Source organism: Haliotis cracherodii, unplaced genomic scaffold, assembly GCF_022045235.1.
Source record: "Haliotis cracherodii isolate W230 unplaced genomic scaffold, xgHalCrac1.p SCAF_24, whole genome shotgun sequence".
NCBI classification, from domain to species: domain Eukaryota; kingdom Metazoa; phylum Mollusca; class Gastropoda; order Lepetellida; family Haliotidae; genus Haliotis; species Haliotis cracherodii.
This window is the reverse complement of record NW_027266280.1, coordinates 4,611,301-4,635,109: the sequence shown is the minus strand read 5'-3', so window position 1 is coordinate 4,635,109 and position 23,809 is coordinate 4,611,301. Positions and strand designations below refer to the sequence as shown.

General features: G+C 39.4%; 3 protein-coding genes across 3 annotated transcripts in view; 2 read left to right on the top strand and 1 right to left on the bottom strand.

Moving 5' to 3' along the window:
- Nucleotides 1-6,519, top strand: part of LOC139472280 (acetoacetyl-CoA synthetase-like) — a 30,823-nt gene extending 24,304 nt beyond the window's left edge. The window contains exons 13-17 of the mRNA XM_071254705.1: nt 1,493-1,618; nt 2,303-2,372; nt 3,487-3,545; nt 4,514-4,719; nt 5,430-6,519. Coding sequence (XP_071110806.1) covers nt 1,493-1,618; nt 2,303-2,372; nt 3,487-3,545; nt 4,514-4,719; nt 5,430-5,567 — 599 coding nt within the window. The 3' untranslated portion in view covers nt 5,568-6,519. The remainder of the gene's footprint in view (nt 1-1,492; nt 1,619-2,302; nt 2,373-3,486; nt 3,546-4,513; nt 4,720-5,429) is intronic.
- Nucleotides 6,520-14,730: 8,211 nt separating this feature from the next.
- Nucleotides 14,731-20,684, bottom strand: LOC139472421 (endoplasmic reticulum resident protein 29-like). The gene is made up of 4 exons (XM_071254897.1): nt 20,555-20,684; nt 17,893-18,031; nt 17,361-17,525; nt 14,731-16,621 (listed from the first exon to the last, which is right to left on the bottom strand). Exons 1-4 carry the CDS (start codon nt 20,669-20,671, stop codon nt 16,290-16,292), a joined length of 753 nt encoding a protein of 250 aa, XP_071110998.1. The 5' UTR covers nt 20,672-20,684; the 3' UTR covers nt 14,731-16,289.
- Nucleotides 20,685-20,843: 159 nt separating this feature from the next.
- The window catches only part of LOC139472286 (TBCC domain-containing protein 1-like), a 34,575-nt gene continuing 31,609 nt past the window's right edge, over nt 20,844-23,809 (top strand). The window contains exons 1-2 of the mRNA XM_071254718.1: nt 20,844-20,980; nt 22,208-22,322. Of these exons, the coding sequence (XP_071110819.1) occupies nt 22,227-22,322 (96 nt within the window). The 5' untranslated portion in view covers nt 20,844-20,980; nt 22,208-22,226. The remainder of the gene's footprint in view (nt 20,981-22,207; nt 22,323-23,809) is intronic.

Genomic DNA, 23,809 nt, shown 5'->3' with positions numbered 1-23,809 from the left:
GCTGGTCTGTTCCTTAAGCGTTGATGTGTACAAATCTGTTCTTTTTCTCCAGGTAAACAGGTGTATGACAACAGTGGAGAGCTGGTCTGTTCCTTAAGTGTTAATGTGTACGAACCTGTCCTTTTCCTCCAGGTAAGCAGGTGTATGACAACAGTGGAGAGCTGGTCTGTTCCTTAATTGTTAATGTGTACGAACCTGTCCTTTTCCTCCAGGTAAACAGGTGTATAACGACAGTGGAGAGCTGGTCTGTTCCTTAAGTGTTAATGTGTACGAACCTGTCCTTTTCCTCCAGGTAAGCAGGTGTATGACAACAGTGGAGAGCTGGTCTGTTCGTTAAGCGTCGATGTGTACAAATCTGTTCTTTTCCTCCAGGTAAGCAGGTGTATAACGACAGTGGAGAGCTGGTCTGTTCCTTAATTGTTAATGTGTACGAACCTGTCCTTTTCCTCCAGGTAAGCAGGTGTATAACGACAGTGGAGAGCTGGTCTGTTCCTTAAGTGTTAATGTGTACGAACCTGTCCTTTTCCTCCAGGTAAGCAGGTGTATGACAACAGTGGAGAGCTGGTCTGTTCCTTAAGTGTTAATGTGTACGAACCTGTCCTTTTCCTCCAGGTAAACAGGTGTATGACAACAGTGGAGAGCTGGTCTGTTCCTTAAGTGTTGATGTGTACAAATCTGTCCTTTTCCTCCAGGTAAGCAGGTGTATGACAACAGTGGAGAGCTGGTCTGTTCCTTAAGCGTCGATGTGTACGAACCTGTTCTTTTCCTCCAGGTAAGCAGGTGTTTAACGACAGTGGAGAGCTGGTCTGTTCCTTAAGTGTTGATGTGTACGAACCTGTCCTTTTCCTCCAGGTAAGCAGGTGTATAACGACAGTGGAGAGCTGGTCTGTTCCTTAAGTGTTAATGTGTACGAACCTGTCCTTTTCCTCCAGGTAAGCAGGTGTATGACAACAGTGGAGAGCTGGTCTGTTCCTTAAGTGTTAATGTGTACGAACCTGTCCTTTTCCTCCAGGTAAGCAGGTGTATGACAACAGTGGAGAGCTGGTCTGTTCCTTAAGTGTTAATGTGTACGAACCTGTCCTTTTCCTCCAGGTAAGCAGGTGTATGACAACAGTGGAGAGCTGGTCTGTTCCTTAATTGTTAATGTGTACGAACCTGTCCTTTTCCTCCAGGTAAACAGGTGTATAACGACAGTGGAGAGCTGGTCTGTTCCTTAAGTGTTAATGTGTACGAACATGTTCTTTTCCTCCAGGTAAGCAGGTGTATGACAACAGTGGAGAGCTGGTCTGTTCCTTAATTGTTAATGTGTACGAACCTGTCCTTTTCCTCCAGGTAAGCAGGTGTATGACAACAGTGGAGAGCTGGTCTGTTCCTTAAGTGTTGATGTGTACAAACATGTTCTTTACCTCCAGGTAAGCAGGTGTATGACAACAGTGGAGAGCTGGTCTGTTCCTTAATTGTTAATGTGTACGAACCTGTTCTTTTCCTCCAGGTAAGCAGGTGTATGACAACAGTGGAGAGCTGGTCTGTCTCACTCCGTTCCCTTCTATGCCAGTGTACTTCTGGAATGACACAGACAACCTCAAATACAAGAAAGCATACTTTGACAAGTTTCCAGGTGAGTTAAGATATATATAATTCCTATCGTCCAAGAAGCGGTTTGGAAAAAATGGCTAGTAGAAAATGGAAATGCCTCATGTCACGATCCGTTATTGTGATACTTGGGTTGTCTGCAACACATTTGTGGTTGTTAATTAAGCTTAAAAAAATTGGTTCTCAGGCAGTGACTTTTGAAAATATAGTGCAGGCGGGTGGTGTTTTTTTTAATGGTTATTTTGGCCTGTTCATACTAGTATGTAACCAAATAACAGTTGTGTACTCCTATTGCTGCCATGACCATAACACGAGATGTAACTTCATGCTATATTGGATCGCATTGTTATTATTAGGATTTTTAATATTTCTTTTGAAAATGGAAATAAAAACAAAACGTGTGGCAGACTTTATGATGATGCGGACGGTGCCTGAGAACCAAGACTATTATATTTTAGCCTAAAACAGAAGTTTTATTTTTGAACACACTGAGTTACGTCAGGAAAGCACACTTGTTAGAATGACAGCATGGCAACAAGAGACAGGATCTCTGTTTGGAAAACAGAGAGGATGAGCTGAAGAGTTATTTGATTGTGCATGTGTACCAGTACTTACATACTTACATGTACATGTAGTTGGGTTTATTGTTTGGATCTGTTCCATTGATCTGAAAGTATATCTGTTGATCTGAATATGTTTCTCCTTGTAGGTGTGTGGGCTCATGGGGACTTCTGTTCTATCAACTCTCACACGGGAGGAGTGGTGATGTTAGGGAGAAGGTAGGTGTGCAAGCAATGAGAGGTATATGTGTGAACTATGGGCTGGTTGGTGGTGTCAGGTGAAATGGGGTTAACGTTGCGTCCAAGATTATTGCACTTATATAGCGACGTACGTGTGTGTGTGTGTGTGTGTGTGCGTGTGCGTGCGTGCGCGTGCTTGTACTAGTCCAGACTGATGCCGATTTATAGTGCTAGCACACTGAGATACCATGCCGCAGTTTAACATGAATACCCCACTCAGACACAGTATACTGACTCCGAGCCGACCAGTCCTTGTTTTAGCCCCTTAATGCCGAGCGCTAGACAGGGTAACAACAAGTACCATCTTTTAACGTCTTTTGGTATGATGCGGCTGGGCATTAAACCCCAGACCTTCCGCTCTCTGGGCGGACGCTCTACCATTAGACCATGGAGGCGGTGTGGTTGGTGTGAGGTATATGGGAGGAGAAGCAATGCAGGAGAGAAGGTGTTTTAGAACTTCGTGTTTTGACTTCCTTGTGGGTTTTCGTGGCAGTATAGATCCCCATGCTTGCTTCTCTCAAGTGAATTCCAGGACACAGGAGGTCCCCGTACATCATGTTTTTGTCATCACTCACAACCCTTGGTGATTAGCTGTCCAGAGTTGTGTCCCTTGACTTCACCAGCATCTGCCGATCATGGTTTGAATCCCTCATTCCTCGGATCCTTGGTTAGTCGTCCCCAATAGCCGTGCGTGGGAAATGGGTGTTCCGATTGTTTCAGGTGCCACAATTCGCTGTGTAGAGTTATGGGTATATCAGAAATAGGCATGTTTCAGGGGTGGAAGGCACCATGACACGTTAATGGGTTTAACCAAAGTGGTTAGAAAATAAGACCTGCATCACTTTCCTCTTTTATTATGCTGAAGCCCATTTCTGGTGTTCCCTGCTGGGATATTGCTGGAATATTGCTAAAAGCGGAGTGAAAATATACTCACCATCTCTTATATAATGCCGGGAATGAAACTGAAATAGTGATCAACATCTTCAACCCAACCGAACTCTCTCACGCTCAATTAATCCATGTCTCCTTCCATTTATGACATTTCCAATTATTTGAGTTGGATATTTAATAGTTGAAATTGTGTACATTGCAGTGATGGAACACTAAATCCAAACGGTGTGAGATTCGGCAGTGCAGAAATATACAACATTGGTAAGCCTTATCCAGTCTGCAACTTTAGCCCCAAGCTTGAAGTCCAAGACTTGTAAAATTCTGTTCAGTCTAGGTCAGAAAAGTCAGTCCATACAATAACACAAAAATCGACTGAAAATAACGCTGAGAGCCAAGTTTAGGCAAGTGGCCTCAATTTGTTTGACCACAGGCTGCTTATTATCGCCATCGCATCACTGCTGTTGTTCCCGAGTTCTTCTGGATTGTTCAGACTCGATTATTTACAGTCTGTTTTCAAAAGCTAGACTATTGCTAGGTGAGGCCTTAAACAACAAACAACCTGTCAAATGCGTTGGAGCTTCTGGAGATCAGATGGTCACAGTGTGTGATTGTGTGGCTTCATACCCCAATGGTTTGATCAAGGTTTGGGGATGGTCCGTTATTATCCCATCCAACTATTTAAGTTAGAGAAATTAAATTTTACACACAGGTCTTACTGGTCATTATATCAATTAAGTTAAAAATTGGTGTCTTAAATTATTATTTTTATGGCCCCTGCTCCATGCTTTTCAACTTAGTGCATACTGTGTGAAAAGGGAACGACTTTTTTCAGAAACTACTGAAGTTACATGAATAAAAGTTTGCATGCTTATCTAAGATAATTATCAAGTCTGAGTTTGAAAATTAATGGCTCAAATTATTGTTTTCAAGTTTTACTGCCCTTGATCCATATTATTTTAGGATGAGGGATGCTTTTGGTTTGGTTTAGTTTGTTTGTCGTTTAATGCCGCACTCAGCAATATTCCAGCTAAATGACGGCGGTCTGTAAATAATCGAGTCTGGACCAGACAATCCAGTGATTGACATCATGAGCATCGATCCACGCAATTTGGATACGATGACATGCATCGTACAAGAAGCGACTAACGGGATCAGGTGTCAGGCTCGTTGACTTGGTTGATGAGGGATGATACATTATTGGAAAGATAATTTCTGTTTTCTTCTGCCAGTGGAGGCCTTCAAGGAGATTCAGGACAGTGTGTGCGTCGCCCAGCGTAGTCGGGACATGACAGACGAGAGAGTTGTTCTGTTCCTCAAGATGGCGCCGGGCAGCGAGTTCAACAAGGAGGTTGTGGGCAGCATCAAAACCTCCATTAGGATGTATCTCTCTGCCAGACACGTGCCCTCCATGATTCTTCCCATCGACGACATTCCCGTAAGTATTTAATTCGCCTGCACTATTTTAAAAAAAATAATATTTATGTTTTTAAGTCTTAATATTCAGGGGAGGTACACCTCATGGTGTCTTCCAGGGCAGTACAGATTCCCTGTAATCTTTGCTTATATCCTTTGGAGATTCCAGGGCAGAATACTTTTTCAGTAATCCTTCCTTATATTCTTTTGGGGATTCAATGCTTGTCATGAGGGACTAAAATGAGGATTAGGTCAGTACATTGTATGTTTGTTTGTTGTTTGACGCCGCACTCAGCAATATTCCAGCTATGTGACGGTAGTCTGTAAACAATTGACGCTGGACCAGACAATTTAGTGGTTGACATGATGACATGCATCAGCAATGTCAGCAAGTCTGACGACCCAATCTCGTTAGTCGCCTCTGATGACAAGCATAGTCGCCTTTTGCAGCAAGCATAGGTTGCTGAAAGCCTATTCTAGACCGGATTTTCACGGGTTAGTACATTTTATGACCATGAGAGCACTTGCTTACCCGCCCACAAACAAACAATCAAAAGCTTTTGACTCAATTTGCTCACCCCTTACCCCGGTACTGCTTGCTCAAGGTTCAAATTTCAAAGTTGACAGGAATTGCAATGTAGAGATGTTTTCAAACAAATCAACATTATCAGAAACAGAAAATAATTTTCCTTCACTACAATGTTGTGTTGATGTTTCTGATTGTCACTTCAGTACACCATCTCTGGCAAGAAGGTTGAGATTGCAGTGAAACGGGCCATCTCCGGCCTGGACGTCCCTCAGCGTGGTGCCCTCGCCAACCCCAACTCCATCGACCTCTACTACAACGTTCCAGAGCTGCACAACTTCTAGAGGCTTTATCAATACAAACTTCAACTGCCTGTTTCTGTCCGACACAATCTTTAGGTTCATGTTTTTTTAACTATGATGTTTGAACAGAATCATTTTGTCTCAACAGAACTGTAGAGAATATTAGACAGCAATTCCTTTTATGGTTGTAGTGTAATATTGAATAATGTTTTCAGATGAGGAAGTCTATGGCTTTGTACCGAAAGTGTATTGAATTTCCAGCTCCACAGCTAGTTATTTAAAGAACAGGAGCTAAAATGTGGCCGACAAGGAAATGTGAACAATTAAAATATTCTTCCTGCTCCTGTTACTATGAAATGTCAAGAGAATAAACTTTACAGGCAGTGAGGAAATACAGTTTGCTGTCCTGCGTGTGAAGCACTGGTCCAAGCCCCGAGCCTTGCGCAGGACATTAAATCATGGACTCATTAATTCAATCTGTCGAGTTGCAAAAAGGTTATGTTATATGTTATTTTATAATGCAAACTGGTTCCAAGTTCTCTGCAAGAGACATGAGCCTGGTGAAAGTACCATTATGTGTCGAAGGGAACTTTCCCAAGAACCACAGCCCCATTCCACAAAGCTCCAAGGTGGTCGTAGGCTAACAGTAGACGTAATGCTAACATCGCAGTGTGGAACAGGGCCCAGAGCCCGTTCTGATCAAAGTGGGCTTTGTTTTGTCATAACCACATATATATTGGTGATAGTGTTACAATGGTTTATGAGGGATATTTTGTAAGAATGATGTTTTCACAACAAATCATGCATTCCCCAGGTACATTAACTATCACATATATTGGCGTATTATCATTGTCGAGGTACATTAGCTGCCATACATTAGCATGTTGCATGGTCGGGGTACATTAACAGCCAAATATTGGCATGCTGTCCTTGTCAAGGCACATTAACTGCCATATATAAGCATACTGTCCTTGTCAAGGTACATTAACTGCCATATATAAGCATACTGTCCTTGTCAAGGCACATTAACTGCCATATATAAGCATACTGTCATTGTCAAGGTACATTAACTGCCATATATAAGCATACTGTCATTGTCAAGGTACCTTCATGTTACTAAAGGGTTTGTTGTGTGCCGCTAGTAAGACAATCAAGAAAGGGACTCCAGTCATCCCAAGATGAGTATAGTCAGATTTTGGGCAACACTGTTGATTTTGCAATGGTTGCCATGGTTACACGAGAACAAACTGATGTTACACACCACTGCAGTGTGCGGACCACAACTTAGACTGTCAGTGTGATTTGCTGTAGATTAAACCACAGATGCTATCAGGGATTTAGCTGGACCTGCTCAGGGGAAGATAGGCAGCACTAAGTCTTCTACATGTATCAGTAACAATTCCAAATTTTGAATTCCACATATCCTGTTAACATTGTTACAGCTAATGTTTTGACGTTGTAGAGATGTCCTGTAGTTTCACTGAAAACAGCAATTATGAACTTCTTTGATGGGCATTTAGAAGAATCAAAATGTCAAACTTAATTGTAATAAAGAAGTTGTTCATCCATAAATCCTATCATTACTTAGGAGTTATGAAGTGGAAGAGGCGCGTTAGTGCTTAATTATAAAGTTAAATGCACTGATTAAATACAATGTTGAAATAGTTATTGAATTAAGATGTAACAACCTTAGTAAAAATCCATATTTGGAGGAAAACTAAGTTTTCCAGTTTGCCTGACAAGGACACTTTGTGTGGAGTCATTGATACATCCCTAACAAGGAACAAATGTGCTGTATTGCAGACACATGTACATGCGTGTGTCTGTCTTGTCCTTCCTTCAGTGACAAGTGTAGTGAATGATTGTCTAGGTTATTGGATCTTATGTAGCTCATTGTATTTTATCTTGTTCTCCCTTCGGTGATAAGTGTATAGAATGATATATCTAAGTTATTTGATCAAATTGTCCCGAGCATTATATTTGTTGACAGCGCCAACAATCTCCGACAAGGTGGTCCGACCTGCTGACAATGTTAATTCAGTATTAGGTGACAGATCTGTCCAATTCAGTATTGATGCTTGTCGTAAGAGGCCACAAACGGGATCAGGTGGTCAGGCACGCTGACTTGGTTGATGCATGTCACCTTTTATACAAGTATGTCATTGATTTCCTGAACTCACTGAGTGGGTGGGTGGGTGGGTATGGTTTTATGATACTTTTAGAAATATTGTAGGAATATAAAGCCGAGGAAGGAAGGAAATGGGCTTCACACATTATGTTTGAACTTGAAACATAGGCACATGTGTGTTGTGTTTGTCTTTGTTTAAGTATGTTTCAGTCTGTGCATTGATTTAATTGTTGGTTATTTGTAATTTGGGATTTGTTTAGTTGCGATGCTTTAAGTTTGACCATGATTTGACCTTTACGCTTCTTGCTGTACTGAGCCACTGCTTTGAAATTGTAATGAAATGTTAGTAGTTAGAAGTAGTTAGTTCTGGGTGTATGTTTCATTCTGGACTACATATCCATGTGAGCTGCAGTACACTATTCAATGGCACTGTTCTATTTGAATTTGTTGTTTGTTTGGTTATTTTGTCTCTGATTTTAACTCATGTAAGCGAATTTCATTGTGCATGGTCTCTGTCTAGCGTAAACATTTACATCTTCATCATCTGAGGGGGGGCACGGGTGGCCCAGTCGTCTAAGGCACCGCGATTCGCTGTGCTGAGTTGTGTCCCTTGGGCATGCCAGAAACCTATGATTGTGGGTTCGAATCCCGGTTCGCCCGATTATGTTTCTAGGTTTGTCAGCACCATACCCGTGCTCGTGGGTTTCATTGAAGTGGTAAACGTCTAAGACCTGCATCACTTCGGGCTTTCCTCCCACATTAAGCTGACATGCCGTGATATGACTGGAATACTGTTAAAAGCAGCGTTAACCCCAACTCACTCGCTCATCATCTGAGACACCTTTGCATGGATGACCCAAGCAATGGTGCCTCTACTGCTGACAGACACTGGCACCAGTTTTAAACATGGCTGTTATACATGAATATTTTCTGCCCATTACAGAACTGTTTCATTATGAAATTAATCGGGCCACTTGTGGATGTAACGATTCATTGTAGGAGTTCATGATAATAGTTTGTGCTGCAATACAAGCTTGACATTGTCTTCTTAAGTCAAGTTGTATTTGTTATATGATATGCAAGTATCTATATAGTGACACTTTGAAAAGAAATATTAAGATTTTGTCATTTTTTTAAAAATGGCCTTAATAATCAAATTAAGTTGTTCTTCAATTATCTCCCGTCTCAATACACACTCACCAAAGTCATCGTTCGGGTTTAAATATCATTCGATGTGTTTCGAGATGGACAAAAACACATCTTGCCTAATGCTTGAAAACGTGATTGTGCATATTCTTGCGTCAGTATTTAAGAAGTATGCGTAACATGGTATGGATATGAAACGTACATTAGAAAATGCCAAACATGAGTTTTACAAACAGATTGTCTGTTCCAAGTCAGATAAGTGCTAGATCTCAAACATAATTTGCCAAAATGTACTTTGTTTCAAGTTTTTATTGAGGTATATATCGTGTAGCACCCTTACTATTGAGATAGGTTGTTTTGAGATATTTATCTTATCAAGGCAATGTATTGTTACGACCCATGAAGATCCAGGGTAGAAAACCTATACATTGCCGTAAAAGGCTTATATGCTTGTAAGAGGCGACAAACAGGATCGGGTGGTCAAGTTCGTGGACTTGGTTGATCCATGTCATCGTATCCCAATTGCGTGGGTGGATGCTCTTGATGTCACTACTCGATTATATACAGACCGCCGCCATATAGCTGGAATATTGCTGAGTGCAGCATTAAACAGCAAACAAACAAACATCCGTCACAAGACGTGTAACAATACACTATAGTATTGTTAGACGTCTTGTGACGGATGACTTTCTGCTGGAACAAGTTTCAAGTATTAGTTACTACTGAATGCTGTATGGTAATATATATATATATATATATATGTTAGGGTTGGTGGAATGGCTGGATATTGTGTTGTATTTATATTACTGGATTGTTTTAAATACTTGTGTACAGTTTATCTATAATCATTGGAATCTTTATTACTGGCAAATGCTGTGACGGGTACCGGTGTAAATGTGTGATATGGTTGATATAACATGATTATTGAGGAATAAAACTGGAAATAGTAATTCATACTTTCTCATCATTAATGTACCTGTTGATTGTTAAAACAATGTCATCAGGTTTTTTTTAGTCCAGGCTGCAATTATTCCTCACTGCCAATTGTCCCCAGTTTATTGGCGCATTAGGATTTGAACGTTCATCAGATCTCGACATGCCTGAAGAAGGTCTTATTCACAGGAAGTTGCAGCTTATACCATAGGGCCACGAATGAGTGAGTGAGTGAGTGGTTTTACGCCACTTTTAGCAATATCCCAGCAGGGGACACCAGAAATGGGATTCACACATTGTACCCATGTTGGGAATCGAACCCGGGTCTTCTGCGTGACGAGTGAACGCTTTAACCACTAGGCTACCCCGCCGATCCCAGGGGCCACTAATGAGGGGGATGAATACCTCAGATAAGTGTCCCCTGTTCCCCCATCGGATGTGGCAGGTGTCGAATCACCTTGGCAGTACATTTGTCGAGTGAAGAACATGTGTATTGTTACCAATGGATAAGGCCACCTTGTCTTGCTGACCATCATTCGACGTACCTGATAGCGTGGAACATTGTTGTCTCTGCTTGTCAAGCACTTGCATCAGTGCAACTGTACTCTTCATGCCACCAACTCAACTGACCAAATTGCTAGTTTTCCCCGGATGTTTTCTTCATTTGTGTGACGACTAAGCATGATCTGTATAGCTTAAGAAAACAGCTGAGATGTTCAATGTATGTTTATTACGTCTTCGATATCAGTATAGACATTTTAACCAATATCAATTTATGGAGTAAAAGAATCTGGGGTTTTGAGTGAAAATTATTTCCGCATCCTGTAGTGGTATTCCATTTTGGGGCAGCTAGAGGTGAACATGACAACAGAATGCAGTAAGATACATCCTGTTCAGCTCCCTATTTGTTTTACATTAATAAAACGCCCTAAAGTGTGGGACTGAATGTGTGAACTCTTTACATTAATAAAACACCCTAAAGTGTGGGACTGAATGTATGAACTCTTTACATTAATAAAACACCCTAAAGTGTGGGACTGAATGTATGAACTCTTTACATTAATAAAACACCCTAAAGTGTGGGACTGAATGTGTGAACTCTTTACATTAATAAAACACCCTAAAGTGTGGGACTGAATGTGTGAACTATTTACATTAATAAAACACCCTTAAGTGTGGGACTGAATGTGTGAACTCTTTACATTAATAAAACACCCTAAAGTGTGGGACTGAATGTGTGAACTCTTTACATTAATAAAACGCCCTAAAGTGTGGGACTGAATGTGTGAACTCTTTACATTAATAAAACACCCTAAAGTGTGGGACTGAATGTGTGAACTCTTTACATTAATAAAACACCCTAAAGTGTGGGACTGAATGTGTGAACTCTTTACGTTAATAAAACACCCTAAAGTGTGGGACTGAATGTATGAACTCTTTACATTAATAAAACACCCTAAAGTGTGGGACTGAATGTATGAACTCTTTACGTTAATAAAACACCCTAAAGTGTGGGACTGAATGTATGAACTCTTTACATTAATAAAACACCCTAAAGTGTGGGACTGAATGTGTGAACTCTTTACATTAATAAAACACCCTAAAGTGTGGGACTGAATGTGTGAACTCTTTACATTAATAAAACGCCCTAAAGTGTGGGACTGAATGTGTGAACTCTTTACATTAATAAAACACCCTAAAGTGTGGGACTGAATGTATGAACTCTTTACATTAATAAAACACCCTAAAGTGTGGGACTGAATGTGTGAACTCTTTACATTAATAAAACACCCTAAAGTGTGGGACTGAATGTGTGAACTCTTTACATTAATAAAACACCCTAAAGTGTGGGACTGAATGTGTGAACTCTTTACATTAATAAAACACCCTAAAGTGTGGGACTGAATGTGTGAACTCTTTACATTAATAAAACACCCTTAAGTGTGGGACTGAATGTGTGAACTCTTTACATTAATAAAACACCCTAAAGTGTGGGACTGAATGTATGAACTCTTTACATTAATAAAACGACCTAAGTGTGGGACTGAATGTATGAACTCTTTACATTAATAAAACACCCTAAAGTGTGGGACTGAATGTATGAACTCTTTACATTAATTAACATCCTTAAAGGTGGGACTGCTTGTATGGACTATTTGCATTAATAAAACGACCTAAGGGTGGAACTGAATGTATGAACTCTTTACATTAATAAAACACCCTAAAGTGTGGGACTGAATGTGTGAACTCTTTACATTAATAAAACACCCTAAAGTGTGGGACTGAATGTGTGAACTCTTTACATTAATAAAACACCCTAAAGTGTGGGACTGAATGTATGAACTCTTTACATTAATTAACATCCTTAAAGGTGGGACTGCTTGTATGGACTATTTGCATTAATAAAACGACCTAAGGGTGGAACTGAATGTATGAACTCTTTACATTAATAAAACACCCTAAAGTGTGGGACTGAATGTGTGAACTCTTTACATTAATAAAACACCCTAAAGTGTGGGACTGAATGTGTGAACTCTTTACATTAATAAAACACCCTAAAGTGTGGGACTGAATGTGTGAACTCTTTACATTAATAAAACACCCTAAAGTGTGGGACTGAATGTGTGAACTCTTTACATTAATAAAACACCCTAAAGTGTGGGACTGAATGTATGAACTCTTTACATTAATAAAACGACCTAAGTGTCGGACTGAATGTATGAACTCTTTACATTAATAAAACACCCTAAAGTGTGGGACTGAATGTATGAACTCTTTACATTAATAAAACACCCTAAAGTGTGGGACTGAATGTGTGAACTCTTTACATTAATAAAACACCCTAAAGTGTGGGACTGAATGTGTGAACTCTTTACATTAATAAAACACCCTAAAGTGTGGGACTGAATGTGTGAACTCTTTACATTAATAAAACACCCTAAAGTGTGGGACTGAATGTGTGAACTCTTTACATTAATAAAACACCCTAAAGTGTGGGACTGAATGTATGAACTCTTTACATTAATAAAACGACCTAAGTGTGGGACTGAATGTATGAACTCTTTACATTAATAAAACACCCTAAAGTGTGGGACTGAATGTATGAACTCTTTACATTAATAAAACACCCTAAAGTGTGGGACTGAATGTGTGAACTCTTTACATTAATAAAACACCCTTAAGTGTGGGACTGAATGTATGAACTCTTTACATTAATAAAACACCCTAAAGTGTGGGACTGAATGTGTGAACTCTTTACATTAATTAACATCCTTAAAGGTGGGACTGCTTGTATGGACTATTTGCATTAATAAAACGACCTAAGGGTGGAACTGAATGTATGAACTCTTTACATTAATAAAACACCCTAAAGTGTGGGACTGAATGTATGAACTCTTTACATTAATAAAACACCCTAAAGTGTGGGACTGAATGTATGAACTCTTTACATTGATAAAACGCCCTAAAGTGTGGGACTGAATGTATGAACTCTTTACATTAATTAACATCCTTAAAGGTGGGACTGCTTGTATGGACTATTTGCATTAATAAAACGACCTAAAGTGTGGGACTGAATGTGTGAACTCTTTACATTAATTAACATCCTTAAAGGTGGGATTGAATGTATGAACTATTTACATTAACTATTTACATTAATAATTTACATTAATAGTCATTCATGCCATCCACAAACGGACCGACTTAAAACACCTGTGGGATGTGAGTGAGTGAGTTGGATTTAATGCTGCTTTGAACTGTGTTCCAGTTATATCAGTGTCAGCTTCATGTGGGAGGAATGCCCGAAGTGACGGAGGTCTCAGATCTTTACCAGTTAGTGGTCGAGTAACCTAGAAACATGATCAGGGTGAACTAGGATTTTCGAACCCACAATCATTGGTATCTGGTGTACTCAAGGGAAGCAACTCTGCACAGTGACTTGCTGTCGGTGGGTGAGTATGTCCTGGGTATTTAACAGGGATGTCACAATTGAAAAATACACCGATGATATTCTCCCGCGATGTGCACACTTACTTGTATCAATTCGTATCTTACTCCTGTACACTGAAATCAAATTATGAATGCATATCTGAGGTATTTCGTAAAAGGGAAATTGGTATTGTATGTGATTGGAAAATATTAGTAACCATTTTTTTTTTATCTGAAATACATTATTGATTGTTATTTCAAATATGAGTCCAGATATTCAGAACGTTTAAGCCTTCTGAAGTGTTTATGCCCTATGGAATATATAAAATTAGGAAAAATTGCCACAAATGTTGTATCGTGACATCCCCAATGATGAGAGAGAAGTGACACTGAAAGTCTAAAAGTCAAAACCCATGCCTTTGAATTCCACTGATCAATGACCACACAAGCTTTTTAAAGACGAAAACCAATATTTGTTTAGGAATTCTTTTATTACTTGACATATCCCACACACAACATTCATTGGTCGATCTTACAACAATCATTCATGCCCTCAAACTAAAACAATCTCTAAAGTTCAGTCAATAATATTAGTTTAACAGATTCCCTGCTGGGCAGTAAAAAGTCGTAACAAAAGTATCCTATGCAGGAAGCGATTTGATTCAGCTTGACAATGGTGGCGAGACAATGTTGATTGTGATCAAGATACCAGATACCCACTGATAATCAGGTTCTTAATTCTCACAGGCCATATTTACCCAAAGCATTGCTTGCTAATAATAATTTAAAACATTTGCATTGAACAATTGTCAGACACCATTGTTGTGCTCACAGTTCCATCTCAAAAGAAATCTATAAAATAAATCATAAACTTACAAAATATAAGTGGATTTACAATACCCATGTATTACAAATATGAAACCCTCAGGTGCCTCAATCAGAATGAACCCAAATCAATTAACCTTACAATACAGACCAATGACAGCACATTGTCTATGAAGAGAGCTGACTCAACTTCTTCAGTCTTTGCCCGCAAAGTTTTGGTAGCAATACAGGTACGCGATCTACAGGTACGCGATCTACAGGTACGCGATCAACAGCTGGGTCCTACACTGTCTCGTTCTAGATGAGTCTAATACAAGAGTATGCAATGTAAATCCTTAATTTTATTCTACTGGTACATTACCACAACAATAACTTATTATGATGACAATAACAATAGTAAAATGTAACCACAAGAAGATAAAATAAATGCACAATACTGACCAAATATTGTAAGCAAATGGAAATTACAACTCCCGCATTTCCAGTGTGAAAAAACTATTTTGTAAAATTTTACTATTCTACACAAATGATGAAGAGACCGTATCAAACATGGAAACCTATTTGTCATGACCAAAACTGTGACCATCGCCACTTATTCTGCTGCACATGAAGAAGTTCAAACAACAGAGGGGCCTATCAAAGACTCATGTTGATAAATTCAGCAACAAGTGTAATCCGATGCAAATAAATGACCTAATAACAACTAGTTCCAAAACATCCTTACTCACAGTAATAGACAAAACAATGGGAAAATATATGGCGACTTCCTTCATGGTCTTTGGTAAGCTCAGCTAGCAACCCACGTACATCGATATGCTTATATGCATATAACAGGGCTTGATTTAACTATGTAAAACATCAGTGCAACCTATTATCGAATAATGCAACCTAATGTTCATGTGTACATTTACCAAATGCATGTAAAAAAGAAATTGTGTCCAACTAACCCTTCTCCACACATCAATATCTCCTTAGCTTTATTTACCTTATTACGTCACTAATCCGTGTTGTTGTATTTCATGACATGGCCATTGAGAGATCCGAGATTGTACATATTCAGACTAGTTTATGCACCTATGTTTCAAATTTGATCAATTTATGGACCAGGGTGCAACCTGGTAATGTCTGGTGTAACTCATTTTTCATGTCAACACGCAATTTAAATCACATTCCTGAAATCGAACCCTGTTGTAACGATCCGTGTCACAAAGTACCTTGTCGTAGCTAATATTTCAAACCAGTATTACACAAAACAGTGTAAGTCTAAGGACATATTTATGTTTCACTTCTAAATAGAAATTACGAACAACATGAGATCCCCAGGATTTCATAAATTGTAAAAAAAATGAATTTCACAACATAAGGGGAAAACACATGTTGCGATCAAAATAACAATTGGAAGCAGAATCACTAAAGCATTAGCCATCCTGACTGGTAAGATTCTCTCAAATTAAGTGTCACTAATTAGTCATTACCACAAACAGATGGGCATTTGACAACCAACACCAGCTCTACCTCTCTGTACCACCATTAGGTAACCATGGGCCAAAGATCACTCACAGAATCAAAGTCAGCGTGTTTTCTTTTCAGCACCTGTAGCGCAAGCAGTGAAGTGGAACGCTCTGTTGTGTTGTGTTCAAGTGATAACCTTTCAGCAGTTGTAAGACTGGTGCAAAAATCTCAAGTTAGAAAAAGATTGAAATCAAGGAAAGGATATGTTTGTTAAAACGCTTAAGAGTAAATGACAAAATAAAACATTGCATTAGATTGAAAGCTGGATGCATAATTCAACCCAAAACACCAACTTAAAGCTCATCCCTTATTCTCAGCTGGAAAGATGTCAGAATATTTAGGCGGTTACCCAACTGTTCCTTCTTTTTGTCACTGACTTTTCCATCCTTTAATTTTTCAACCCGTTCTATTTCTGAGTCAATAAACCCTTCCCCTTTTTCTAAAACTTTTTTCATTGTTTTGACATAAATTTCAGCGGAGGTTTTCTCGCTTTCATTTGTGATTGCCTTGGCAGAGGCCTCGGCCTTCTCGATCACCTTCTTCTTGGCGTCACCGCTAGCGGCGTGGAACTCCTTCACCAGCTGATCAAACTCCTCCAGACAGGAGGGGAGACCCAGCCATAAACCTGAAATTCAACATATGATATTAAGCTCATCGTTTACTATTTTACTATGCCTCCCAACCTTTTTGTTGCGAGAGAAAAAGAAGTGTGTGTCAATTATGTCAAATACACAGATTTCTTGCATCAGGATAAACCTGTACATATATAAAGACATCAGCATGGATTTTTCTGGTGCATGTGGAATGCCTACTGTCCCAAAACTATGTGTTCACACTGATTTTTCTGGTGCATGTGGAACGCCTTCTGTCCCAAAACAATGTATTCATACTGACTTCTCTGCAGGATAAGCAAAGTCTCGCTTTACTACAATGCTTTGAAAATCCTCAAAAAATTATCCGTCTCCAATTCTGGGGCCATTTTAAGGACTTTTCAAATCTCTTGCACACTGATTTAAGGCCCTAACAATGAAAAACATTTCTAATTGTTGCCATGTTCAACATTCTTGTCATTTTGGCAAAGTGTGAAACAGCCAAGGTGATTTGAATGGCTATGTGGAAAAAGCCATTTGATGTGAATGGCATGCTCGAGTTTAGGCTCCTGCCCTGGCTGTCCATCTCGTAGCTGATGAATTGCCTTGTGTCTAAATTCCAGGCCTTTTCAAGGTATTGTGTAAAATTCCCTGGCCTTTTCAAGTTAATTTTGCATTTAGACTTTTTCAGACAAACATCTAAATTCCAGGCCTTCTCAAGTTCTGTGTGAACCAGGTATATTGTGTTGAAGGTAAAACCTGTTTAATACCTACCAGACTCCTTCATGATGAATTTTTTTACATCATCTGCTTTCTTATCTTTTCCCAGGAATGTGAGTGGCTTGTCTTTCCCTTTCACAAACATCTTGTAGACAGGATGATCCTCCTTCTTTATGCCAAATCTCTCGCCCAAGTCAGCGTTATCTTTGTCACCATAATCTGATAAACATGAGTCGAAAATACTTCATTCGAAAAATATACTTATATGAATATCGCCGATATTTTGTTCAACGACAAAGATTTATAAGGGACTATTTGCCGATCCCCAGGGACTGGCAGTCACATGAATTACCAGTCCAAGCCCATTTTACCGGTAGAAATCTGGTAATTACCAGACCAATATACCGGTAGAAGTCTGGTAATTACCGGTAAATGGGAGCACTGATCTATGTTAATGTATAGGAGTTACGATCACCTTAGCACAAAGATCGCTTTGTACAATGGCACCCTGGACTATAGATAGGTGGGTACTGACCAGGGACCAAGCAGTCATCCCTACACTGTGTGAAGTAAATCAATGACGTACCTGCAATTTGAACCTCTGCAATAAGGAGGTCAGGCTGGGAAAAACTTGCTTCGGCAACCTTCTTGAATTCATCTTGCTTTTCACCATAAGGATAGGTTTCATCAAACTTGACCAGAACAACTTGATGTTTGCTGATGATCTAAGAAAGGAAATGTCACTTTAAAAACTATATTGCTGTAAACAATAGAAATATGTAAAATAAAAAGCACAGAATGATATTGGTGAGTTGTAATAATGTAACTCATGACGTTCTTTAACCCTTCTGAAGTCAGTCCATGAGGCTAACCTGATTGGTGATCTAAACACTTACTGGGTATGAAATTACCTCAGTCTAGAACTGAGACGGGTAACTCGGGTACTCAGTTCGGGTGGGTACTGAGGAGTACCTGGGTATTCACAGGACTACCCGGACCTGTGGTCCGTAATAAATCTAAAAAATTCACTATAACACCATGGTTACACTACCAGTCACTAATGTACACATTTATCTCTGACAATGCACGCATTCCTTCGGATTTTTATATGTCGGGATACAGATAAAGCTTCAGTGTATGTTTGACCAGACAAATTAATACATGTACAAGTATCTGGATATATTTTGCTGGGGCTCATGGCGAATAATCACAGGGAAGGGCTAGATGTTTCTAGTCCAGTAATATCACTTTGGCACATTCATAAAAGAATGGGCCATTCATAAAAGAATTCAGCCTCACAAAGTTTACAAACCTGTCAGAATACCCTATGACATAATTTGTGAATTTTGGTTCCAGAACACACTGGTGAAACAATGCCCTGTGACGTTGGTCAACAGAGTTGCTGGGGACATTGAGTGTGCATAAATACCTCTCAATGATCCATCATCTGTACGTGCACCGTCATCTGTATGTGCACTGTCAGTGTGTAAGGCCAGCGATGTTGAGTTTTCAATATATATTTGTTGACGAAATATAGCTTGTGACTGGCAATTAATAGCAAGCGCTAGTTAATGAAAGCACTTTTATTTTCAATTAATACTCAATTCCAAGTACATCTCTCGCTACTCCTGTTGCCGTCATACCAGCTTTGATCATGCCTAATACTTGAAGACAATTGTTTATACCCATGGTGCATTCTGTGTCAATCAAAGAACTGATGGATGTTTGTTGCCACATAACGCTTCTATGTGTACCTTTAACATTAAAAGCATGCATGACATTCTCAGTATGGGCTCAGAAAGAAATGCACTGGCTAGTCTGTCTCTTGGATATGACGAGTCTATATCTTCAGTATTGAATGCAAAAAAGGATGAGCTGAACATGACAAGACACGTTATTCTATCAATGTGTCTTTTGTTGTGCAATTAAAAATATATTGGACATTGAGATCGGAAGTTGCAACATGAGACGTCCGTTTCTTTTGGAACTTACTTAGTACATTGTATATATTGGCTTCAGCTTCATTCATGGCACTAAAATGAGAACTAACCGTTAACACATGTTATTTTACTGATTCTGTAACTTTCATTATTATATGCAGGAATGCAATATATTAGGTATATAATTATTGATGCTGTATTATAAATGAACTTTTTATGTAGACTAAAGCCTTTAGACACCATGACAAACCTTAACCTTCATAAGTGTCAGTCACCTAATTGACCCTTTCCGTTCATTTCTGTAACGTCTTAGGCATGACTAAATCAATTCAGATAGTTAGCTGCTGGGCTAACACTGCAACAAGCCGAGAGTCCCGAGTTCAACAGATGTTCACAAAAGCTGGTCATTTGTCTAATTAGTGAAAGGTGATCTACGGCCGAGATCATCCTCACAACATGTTCAGCTGATGTTGTGGTGTTGTATTCTGAAGGTCCTCCAAATAGTAGTGGGATTATGCATCGGTGGATGACGATTCTTAAACTTCTCAATAAAAGTATCGATCACAATCGCACACTTAATAAAAAGTATCAATCCTTACCTAAAAAGTATTCTTTAATAAATGTTACACCAAACATTAATCACTAGCGAAAATGAGTTGTGAAAACTTAAATATTTTCATCCATTGTGCCATACTGCCAACTGTAAATCGTTAGTGTGCCAGGTTTTTGGCCATCCTGTGTATGAAGGAGATAAGAGCACATGCAAGTGTTGCGATATGGATCGGACCTTGAACACGGTATCGGGATACGTATTGGATTGTCCCAGGCCTAGCTCCAAAGAATTGAACTTAATATTTAAATTTCTTTTAAATGTAGCAGGAACTTGTGATGCATTTATTTCAACTTATATTATGTGAAACCAACAAAACTAACATCTCCATGAATCTTAACACTGGTAACTGTACGGAGGCAGTGCACCATTATTTACCCAGACGCTTTCCAGGCCTTTGTTGAATTGTCCATTTAGCCTACCAATATTTGAAGTAACCAGCCCCGAGTCGAGTTTAAATACCATTTTTCATAACTTCGAAAACACAGCTACATGAGGAAGAGGCCACACACATAATGTAGCTCTTACCCGTGCATATATTGCGGAAATAGAAGGAAATACTCTTCATAAAAGAGCTACAGCAGACGGCATTTCGGGTGTGATTATCATGATTACAGAATATGTTTGCGCCCCGCCCATAAACTAACGGAATATTGCAAAAATGCACAGAGCAAAGTTGGACAAAATTAACAACTTACTTTGTCAAACACTCCTGAATTAAGCGGTACCGAACCTTTAACAATGTCGCTTTGCACAAGGTGCAAAACGGTCAAAAATATTAGGAAAACACCGGCACACATGTTCATGTCAGCCATGCTTGTCTTGGCGATGAGGTGGCCCAATCAGAAGACCGCTTTTATAGATAATGACAATACGCGAGCACTTGCCACGCCAGCTAAGTTCGGAGTTTTCATTGGTCATGGAGCTGATCGTGTATAAACCAATGGTAAGTGTTGTTAGGTACGCACAGGAAGTGAATAAGTAAAGGCCGCTAACTCTAAAATTGACATTCCACAAACAAACTGTTTCAAAAGACTGTCGATTTATGAAAATCTTTTTGACTTTAAGTTGTTCGCACGTTCTTTATTCGTCAATGGCGAGGTGATCATGATTGTAGATGCCAGGTAAGAGGGATGAGGGCAGCTGCAACAAAACACTGGATCGAACCGATCAGTGCATGTTAGCTGCGCCAACAAGTTTTATCTGGTCAAGATTTGATAACTTACATTCCACTGCAGCTTGTGATTTCGTTTATTGTTTATTCATTGGTAATGATTGATGGATGAAATGACAGACTCCCTTAACTGCTCTTGGTGCGCTGTAGGTATAATCTATATCATTGTGCGTCAAATCTCAACATTTGTGCGTACTGGACGCACATTTGTGCGCTGCATAAAACACTGATGTAATACTTAGAATTTATTATATGGCAGTCTTCGCACCATACCGAGTTGGGGTCGTACCCTTTTATCATATACCAAAACATCAAATTATGTTGTCAAGTATTTGCAAATGAATGCAATACATTTTCGCTTTGTTTGGAAGATATGGTCATGGAAAAATTAGACAAGCTGACAAAGCGACGTAGCTCTAATTACCCATGATATGACAATCTTTTTGATGGCTCTCTTGCACATCCCAAATGCCTTATACAGTCGTGCCTCGTTTATACGGACACTTGCGTCACTTCACAATTCGTCCGTATAAACGAATTTCCGTATAACTGAAACCAGCTTCTTACTGGAAGAGTTACTTCCCTTCAGTTATGCAACTCATGACAGATGACAGAACAAACAGATACATCCACTCAATCTTTATTCATACACGTTTCAAAAAGTTTGTCATGGAAGTTTGAACTTTACCATATTTTGAGGTTTGAATTTTAAACAATAATGTGTCACTTGGTTAATTGACTTCTCACGAATCAAAGGATTACCACCAGCGGAAGGATTACCACCAGCGGAAGTGTATTGTCCGGATAAGTGAGACAATTTTGTGTGCATTTCAGTGTATGTGTATGAAAATGACTGTCCGGTTCCGGAAACTGAATTTCCGTATATACGGGTAAATTTATATAGTAATTATTTCGTTTTGAATGAAAATCGTCCGGGAACCGAGGTTTCCAGATATCTGAAGTCTGTATAAGCGGGGCACGACTGTATCAGTAATGGGTATATGACAAATGATAATAATCCCCTCATAAAGATTCCCATGCCCCATATATTACTAACTATGGCATAACACACCATTCATCCCACATTGATAGGGATATTGTGATTATATTGTGTTGTTACAAATGATGTGTGATCCTTTTGTCAAATTGTCAATAAAATCTTATGTACATTTCACAGATGACGACAGTTGGAGAAAATGTCTTTGACAAGAAGTATCCGGGTCTGGGTGAAGGCCGAGCCATTCAGCTATGGTGCCCTTCCAGTGGCACCACATCCCAAACTCACTCACAGTGTAAGATCAGAATAGTACAGGACACACTCCAAGCCAGACAGTCCGTCAATGTGAACAGTGTTCAGTTATATCACTGTGTGTCATCTTGATTGAGGGGCGGTCGGGTAGCCTAGTGGTTAAGGCGTTCGCTCGTCACGCCGAAGACCCGGGTTCGATTCCCGACATGGGTACAATGTGTGAAGCCCATTTCTTGTGTACCCCGCCGTGATATTGCTGGAATATTGCTAAAAGCGGCATAAAACCATACTCACTCACTCACTCACTCACTCATCTTGATTGAGAAGGGGCAGTCGGGTAGCCTAGTGGTTAAAGTGTTCGCTCGTCATGCCGAAGACCTGGGTTCGATTCCCCACATGGGTACAATGTGTGAAGCCAATTTCTGGTGTCCCCTGCTGTGATATTGCTAGGATATTGCTAAAAGCGGCGTAAAACCAAACTCTCACTCACTTGATTGAGAGGAAAACTGAAGTCATGCAGATCTTATACATCTATTAGTTAAGTGAAAATGGTGCAAACAAACATAATCAAACATAATATGAATCAGGGAAAATCGAAATTCCATCATCATAGGTTCCTGGTGCACCCAAGGGAAGCAATTCTGCACAGCAAGTTGCAGCCTTAGATAACTGGGTCATACACCCTTCATGTCACTAGACATCAAGTGAAAGATATTACACTTTTTCACTCAAAAGTATGAATGTTATTTAGACTGCATCACCTCACCCCAATCAACATTGATAACTATAAGTCATCTTCCCGAGGCAAGGGAATTAACTGACTATAAAAGTCCAGGAATTTCTGGGCTCAATCGTAGTGCCACCAGTTGTTATTACGGTTTATGTCCCTTCTGTGTCCCTCCTATGGACCAGTCAGATTCCACCTCTCATATCACTTGCATTTGCTTCAAACAAAATGGTGGTCCCCAATGAAGACGATCTGATCGATAATCAAAATCTATTTTGTAATGTTAACGGCTTTACTTCATGAAGTGCATCAAATCATGTGATCACCTTGATTAAAAATATGAAAATATTTAGAAAATATCTGTTGACGCCAAATTGGCAGGACATGTTTTGCAATTGCAGCTTCCGAACCGGATGTGGGGTTTCATTACACAATTTTGATTGGACTATGCATAGACTCGTTACTCCAGCCAAAATATGACTCCATTATTCCAGCCTAGTCCAGCAAGTGTGGATACGGGACTTTTATAGTCAGTTAACTCCCTTGCCTCAGGAAGATGGATATAAGTAAAATTATAACACCTATATTTATTAATAAATAACTTGAGATCTTGAGATATCTCTTAGTAATTTTCATGAGATATGTTAAACCCTGAAAGTAGCATTCTAAACTCAAAAGATGCTGATACAATGATATGAAAAATACCTATCCTTTATTGTGTTTTCTTCCATCCAAAAATTGCTGATTAACTTTTATTTTCAAAGAGAATTAGCCAATTTATTAGTTGCAATTATCATTGATGT

What these genes read in the sequence shown, in the direction of transcription:
- LOC139472421 (XM_071254897.1), bottom strand. Translation starts at nt 20,671, where the DNA reads ATGGCTGACATGAACATGTGTGCCGGTGTTTTCCTAATATTTTTGACC. An exon ending in TGCAGAGGTTCAAATTGCAG is followed by an intron (nt 17,526 to 17,892) that starts GTACGTCATTGA and finishes CATGTTTATCAG; the next exon opens with ATTATGGTGACAAAGATAAC. An exon ending in ATTCATCATGAAGGAGTCTG is followed by an intron (nt 16,622 to 17,360) that starts GTAGGTATTAAA and finishes GTTGAATTTCAG; the next exon opens with GTTTATGGCTGGGTCTCCCC.